The 7,652-nt window shown below is 33.0% G+C and overlaps 1 protein-coding gene across 1 annotated transcript; it reads left to right on the top strand.

Moving 5' to 3' along the window:
• The first annotated feature begins 2,284 nt into the window (after positions 1–2,284).
• LOC126889540 (uncharacterized) lies at positions 2,285–5,348 on the top strand. Its single transcript, XM_050657894.1, has 3 exons — positions 2,285–2,783; positions 2,883–3,133; positions 3,479–5,348. Exons 1-3 carry the CDS (start codon positions 2,727–2,729, stop codon positions 3,480–3,482), a joined length of 312 nt encoding a protein of 103 aa, XP_050513851.1. The 5' UTR covers positions 2,285–2,726; the 3' UTR covers positions 3,483–5,348.
• The last annotated feature ends 2,304 nt before the right edge of the window (positions 5,349–7,652 follow it).

Raw genomic sequence — 7,652 nt, 5'->3', positions numbered from 1 at the left:
ATAAAAAAATGTTAGATTTAAATCTCCCAATAGAACTAACTAACCTTACATTCAAGCTTCTTCATAACAGGAAAATATATGTCAAAGATGAGGAAGAAAATCTCATAGGTCCGACCTTTACAACACAAGGTTTAGCACAAGGATCACCACTCAGTCCGTTACTATTTAACATCTATATACATTCGATTTATGAAATAATACCAGAGGAATGCATTTTATTGTCATATGCAGATGATCTACAGTCGGAAAAATGAAAGAATACCCATGAACGAACATATAAAACACGCTGTATTTTCCTGTCACCGTGTCACACAAAAAATTGGAAAGCGCAAGTACATGTAATAATTATTGTTACATATACTTGCACTGGACACTTTTCTTTGTAACAGGGTGACAGGAAAATACAGCGTGTTTTATATGTCTGTTCATGGGTATTCTTTCATTTTTCCAACTGTAGTACTGCTAAACAAACATCAAAACCCAATCCAAGCAGCAATACTCAAACCAAGTAGAAACACAGCTTCTCTATTTCAGTAAACAAGAGTGAAGTAGTATGGTTTGCAAAAACTAGTAATAGCTACATATATCCAGAAATCGTTATGGATCAGCAGATCATCCCTCGTAAAAAAGAAATTAAATATTTAGGAGTCACCCTCACAGAAAACCTTAACTGGAACCCCCACATAGAAAACATAAGAAGTAAGGCTATTAAAGGTATTAACGTAATGAGGGCAATAGGGAAAGTTTGGTGGGGTGGGGACCCTGCCACTTTACTACTGGTATATTATGGTCTGGTGAGATCCCATTTGGACTTCGGCAGCATATTCATAAAACCATCAAACAAAAACACCTTGCGTAAGCTAGATACAGTACAATTTCAAGCCCTAAGGGTTATCCTCGGATGCATGAAGTCAACTCCTACAACAGCATTGCTGGCAGAAACTGCAGAGATGGCACTAGAATTTCGAAGAAAATGGTTGGCAACGAAATTTATGACAAAAATGTACAGCATTCAAGATAATCCGATTTTAAAGGTAATCAAAGATATTAAACAAGCGTGTACTTATAAGATAGGATATTGGAAACAAAGAGAGAGACCATACCTAGTGGAGGCACTTGACCAACTAGAACCATACAAAAGTATAATTCACACAGCAAATGTGATACCCTGCTTCTCGTTCAACATGGACATACAATACACACGACTTCCCACAGTGCAATTAAAAATCAGCAAGTCAGATCATCATCAAAATATGATATTCAAAGCAGCAACAGAGAAATTAAGTGAAAACTACCTATTTATCTATACTGATGCATCAAAAAGTGGGAATGCTAAGGAAGCAGAGACAGGCTACGGTGTATACATTCCCAATATCAACTATTCATACTCATCTAGATTACCATCAGCATTGAATATATGCACAGCAGAAATAGTGGCTATTGGCAAGGGGGTAAAGGAATGTCTGAATCGAGGTATTACTGATTGTATTGTCTTTACCGACTCCAGAAGTGCTATACAGAAACTAACAAAAGTTGGCATAAATGCAAATAATGATCATACCACATTAGAAACGAAACAGCTATTAGTAGAGGCAAACTCAGATAACAAAAAATATAAATTGTGCTGGATCCCCGGTCATTCAGGAATAGAGGGAAACGAATATGCTGATAAGTTGGCAAATATTGGGAGAGTACTTAATGTCCCACAAAGTATGAAAATAAACTACACAGATGTTTGGCCAATATTGAAAAGTAAAATAAGGAGGGAACATGACATATGCTGGAAATCACAGACACAGACTAAAGGGAGATGGTATTCTGGAATTCAACCCTCATTTCCAGATAAACCCTGGTTTAAAAAATTTCCCTATATAGACCGAAGACACCTGACTAATATAATAAGGATGAGGACAGGGCACTGTTGCACAGGATCACATCTATATCGACTAAAAATAAAAGATCATCCATTCTGTGAATGTGGAAGAGAGGAGAATATAGACCATATTCTTTTGCAATGTCCCATAAGAAAAGGTACACAGTTTGATCTTAGAGATGAACTAAAAAAACTAGGGGTCCCAGTTAGTTTTAATATACAAGATATTCTTTGCAATCTAACTTTTGATCAACTAAAATTAATTGTTACTCATTTAAATATTAACAAGGTCAATTTGTGAAATACAAACTCAATTGTCCCATATTTCTTTATCCTATCCTTTCCTGGGTTCTAGTCTAACCGAGGTAACATTTCGGGTTGTGAAAGCTCTGCCCTTACCCCGGAGCGAGAAGAGTTTTATCCCTATGTTGTTCTATTTGTCTAAACTAACATCTCTCATCACAGGGTATATTTCTATACGTATAAATTTGTTAGATATTATGAACGTCTAAAGAAATGATTTTAATATTTAAGAATAAAGAAACAGGAAATAAAATACTAAAATCCGTTAGCCGAAACATAACCTATCATATTAAGTAATTGTCAAAAAAAAGCGTAGAATCTTCTTGTTTGTCTTTAGAGTGCTGCAGTATTGCTAAGAGCAAGACAACTGCAACACGAAAGAAATTAGGCAATCCAAACCACGTGACCTCTGGTTGGCACACAAACTACAAACTAACAAAGAGGTTATGTTTGTATCTATTTTTCAATGATTTTTCATTGTTTATCGTCGTATTTTGGATTCATTTGGATTTAGTTTCCTGTTTTTGTGAACTTTATAAACTTTACCACAATGCAAACTGATTATTTAAGGAAATTATTATTGGAAACTCCAGATGTTGTGAGAAAGGTAGGCGAAACAAATTTTATTTACTGTTCATTTTGCCCGGATATTTATCAATAATGATGAATTTTGCAAGCAATAACATTATTTCTTTTATTGTTTTAGATATTTATTGAAGCTGAAAATAATTGGGGATTTAGATCCATACGCAATTCAGTCAGACTTGGATTTTACAGTAAAGTGCAGACCATTTTAGATATTTATACATATCTGGTGGAATCTCGCAGTTGCTACTCTAAGCAGCAGATGAAAGCATACAAAAGCCTTCAGGCACATAAATATTTTACAGCTGGATTTGTTTTGAATGGAGTAAAAATTGTTAATGATTTCCTGATTTCCATATTATTGTTGGAAAGGTATGCCTTTATTTTATTTATTCACCATTAAGAAATATATGGATAACAGTATTAGTGTCTTTTGGATAAATTGGTTCCAAATATTAGATTTATTTACGTTTATATATCTGTATGAAACCAGACATATCGTCGTCCTAATCTGTAAACTGCGAACTCCATAATTATCTGAAAATGATTTATTACTGCCATCTATTTGAATTACTGTCATGATTGTTCTAAAATTATATTATATGAATGTCTGATTTTAAATAAAATATTCTCAATCATTGTAAAGAACGCAAATACTCTAATAAAAATAAATTTTTGTAGTTGAAGAATTTCCAAAAAAATAAAATATTTTTTTAGGTGAAGCATTTCCAAAAATCTAATGCTAAACGACTAAATGCTTGGGCGGGGTGATAGCCAGTTCTGATGACATAGCAAATGCAGATTGTATGCGTATGGCCGGTAATAGTGAAGTCTGCAGCAATCCTATTTTTAGCAGAGTATGCCCAGGACAAGACAGACGAAGAAGAACCCAATGCATGTACATATGTTACTGCTACATGGTTTGGAAATAGCAACATATGCATTCTCTGATGAAAAACTAATGAGTTTTGAAACTGTTCGGTCAGACAGCTTGTTGTGCTCACTAAATGAACTGAAATATAAGATGGCTTTGGCATTGTGTTGCAGCGATATGAAAATGGTTATTCATTTTTAATTATAATGTACTTCTTCATCATGAGTAATTATGTATTGGTCTTTTAAATGTGTATTTATTTTTGTAATTAGTACCAACTTGTAATGATAATATACATTTATCGTTTAAGGTATGACTATGTTTTGACTCTAAAATAAATGATTTAAAAATCGAATACTGCCTCTTTCTGTTAGTAACTACCCATGGATATCACAAATAGTGATTACTGATAGGTTTGTTCGTAGAATGATCAGCAACTCTTGCCAACCATCAGACACATGCGCATTCGTAGTCTATGAATGCTAACTATTAACTGCTCATGCATCTGATGGTTGGCAGCAGTTGCTAATCGTTTGTGTCATACTACGAACAAACCTATTAGGTCTGGATCCCATGTACCAAAAAAATTGATTAATAGCAAGCTGAAAATTTGTTAGTAGCTTAACGGTGTCCAGTTGGACAAACTTTGATGTATTGTGACACTGGAACAGGTATAGTTTTAATTGTGAAACAGTTTGGAAACTCAGATTTGGAACATCAGATTACAAAAACATCCCATATATTTTGTCGGACAGAACATCCAATTGATTTGTTATCCTTTCATTAAATTCTCATGCAAAAATCAGACTGCTATTACTAACCAACATGATTCCTGTAGTTTGACATGGTCTTCGTGTTCTACTCATTAAAATGCCCAGTTGGTGATTTTTTCACCAGTCTGGTTTTTGCATGAGAGTTTAATGAATTGGTAGCAAATCAATTGGAAGTTTTATCTGACAAATTACATAAACATTTTCGTAGTTTGACGTTCCAAATTTTTAACCTTTTCCACAGTTAAAACTTCCAGTGTTCCCGTACATCGAAGTTTGTCGGACTAGACACTGTTAAGCTATTAATAAATTTTCAGCTTGCTATTAATCAACTTTTTTTTGGTACGCGGGATCCAGGTCTATATCGAATAAATAAATAACAAAACAAATTCCCTGTCAAAACTGCATTTATTTTGAATAGAATGAAAAACAAAATAATATTGTTTTAACAAAATAGGGGATAAATGTTAAAATTTAGAATTAATAAAGTTTGTCACGTTGGCCTAAAAATTAATGTCACTAGTTACGTTAGGGTCACATATAAATAATTGTAATAATATTAATAAAAACCATAATTCCTAGCATGAGTGCGTCCTGTTTTTTGATAATTTAGTTAGGCGAGGAAACATAAATGAGTTTCTAATAGGGCTTTTCATCGATTGTCATTTGTTTCGAGCTTCTGTTAGATGTTGTATAATCCGTGTATAATATTACTATACACGGATTATATGACATATGACAGAAGCTCAAAACAAATGACTGTGAATGAAAAGCCCTATAGAGGGAACACGAAAAAAATTAACATTAACCGATCAGCTCGACTTCCACAGTTCACTACTATACAAGTTACAGGCATGTTTTCAGCACTTAAAATCACCAAAAACGAAAAGTTTATAAAATAATCAATCTAATGAATGTCTTTAAATACTATATTAAGCTCAAAATCACGACAAAATACTGCCTCTTTCTGTTAGTAACTACCCATGGATATCACAAATAGTGATTACTGATAGGTTTGTTCGTAGAATGATCAGCAACTCTTGCCAACCATCAGACACATGCGCATTCGTAGTCTATGAATGCTAACTATTAACTGCTCATGCATCTGATGGTTGGCAGCAGTTGCTAATCGTTTGTGTCATACTACGAACAAACCTATTAGGTCTGGATCCCATGTACCAAAAAAATTGATTAATAGCAAGCTGAAAATTTGTTAGTAGCTTAACGGTGTCCAGTTGGACAAACTTTGATGTATTGTGACACTGGAACAGGTATAGTTTTAATTGTGAAACAGTTTGGAAACTCAGATTTGGAACATCAGATTACAAAAACATCCCATATATTTTGTCGGACAGAACATCCAATTGATTTGTTATCCTTTCATTAAATTCTCATGCAAAAATCAGACTGCTATTACTAACCAACATGATTCCTGTAGTTTGACATGGTCTTCGTGTTCTACTCATTAAAATGCCCAGTTGGTGATTTTTTCACCAGTCTGGTTTTTGCATGAGAGTTTAATGAATTGGTAGCAAATCAATTGGAAGTTTTATCTGACAAATTACATAAACATTTTCGTAGTTTGACGTTCCAAATTTTTAACCTTTTCCACAGTTAAAACTTCCAGTGTTCCCGTACATCGAAGTTTGTCGGACTAGACACTGTTAAGCTATTAATAAATTTTCAGCTTGCTATTAATCAACTTTTTTTTGGTACGCGGGATCCAGGTCTATATCGAATAAATAAATAACAAAACAAATTCCCTGTCAAAACTGCATTTATTTTGAATAGAATGAAAAACAAAATAATATTGTTTTAACAAAATAGGGGATAAATGTTAAAATTTAGAATTAATAAAGTTTGTCACGTTGGCCTAAAAATTAATGTCACTAGTTACGTTAGGGTCACATATAAATAATTGTAATAATATTAATAAAAACCATAATTCCTAGCATGAGTGCGTCCTGTTTTTTGATAATTTAGTTAGGCGAGGAAACATAAATGAGTTTCTAATAGGGCTTTTCATCGATTGTCATTTGTTTCGAGCTTCTGTTAGATGTTGTATAATCCGTGTATAATATTACTATACACGGATTATATGACATATGACAGAAGCTCAAAACAAATGACTGTGAATGAAAAGCCCTATAGAGGGAACACGAAAAAAATTAACATTAACCGATCAGCTCGACTTCCACAGTTCACTACTATACAAGTTACAGGCATGTTTTCAGCACTTAAAATCACCAAAAACGAAAAGTTTATAAAATAATCAATCTAATGAATGTCTTTAAATACTATATTAAGCTCAAAATCACGACAAAAAACAAATTAAAATTAACATTATTCTGATCAGTTGGACTTCCACAGTTCACTACTACACAAGTCACAGGCATGTTGTCAGCACTCAAAATCACCAAAAACGTAAAGTTTATAAAATAATTAATCTAATGAATGTCTTTAAATACTATATTAAGCTCAAAATCACCACAAAAAACAAATTAAAATTAACATTATTCTGATCAGTTGGACTTCCACAGTTCACTATTATACAAGTGACAGGCATGTTGTCAGCACTCAAAATCACCAAAAACGTAAAGTTTATAAAATAATTAATCTAATGAATGTCTTTAAATACTATATTAGCTCAAAATCAGGACAAAAACAAATTAAAATTAACATTATCCCGATCAGTTGGACTTCCACAGTTCACTACTATACAAGTCACAGGCATGTTGTCAGCACTTAAAATCACCAAAAACGAAAAGTTTATAAACTAATTAATCTAATGAATGTCTTTTAATACTAAATTAGCTAAAAAATCACGACGAAAAACAAATACGAAAAATCAAAAATTACATTGAGTTTAGGTTAAGAACGGTTTTGTGTGCCAACCAAAGATCACGTGATTTAACTTTGACAGGTCGATGGATTCCCTAATGTGCTGGCAGATGCACTTGTATGCAAGCCAAAAAAAAAAGAAGTGGAAGTGGAACTTTGTGTGTATTTATTTATACTATTATTTATTATAATATTCGTTTTGTTTGTTACAGTGTGTTACATGGATTAGGAAATACACGAAGGTATGCTCCTTGGTGCCGTGGAATTTCCAACTATTTTGTTTCATTTCCTAGTCCTTAAAACGTTTAATGTTTATTGGATTTACCTATCGTATAATGTATAATAAACAACTCATATTTAATATCTGAAATATTGAAACTACACGATGATATATTTTTATTAAATG

The sequence above is a fragment of the Diabrotica virgifera genome, chromosome 8 (assembly GCF_917563875.1).
Source record: "Diabrotica virgifera virgifera chromosome 8, PGI_DIABVI_V3a".
NCBI lineage: Eukaryota > Metazoa > Arthropoda > Insecta > Coleoptera > Chrysomelidae > Diabrotica > Diabrotica virgifera.
The sequence above is the reverse complement of the archived record's forward strand: the minus strand, read 5'-3'. Positions and strand labels throughout refer to the sequence as shown.

What these genes read in the sequence shown, in the direction of transcription:
- LOC126889540 (XM_050657894.1), top strand. Translation starts at nt 2,727, where the DNA reads ATGCAAACTGATTATTTAAGGAAATTATTATTGGAAACTCCAGATGTT. An exon ending in CTCCAGATGTTGTGAGAAAG is followed by an intron (nt 2,784 to 2,882) that starts GTAGGCGAAACA and finishes TTATTGTTTTAG; the next exon opens with ATATTTATTGAAGCTGAAAA.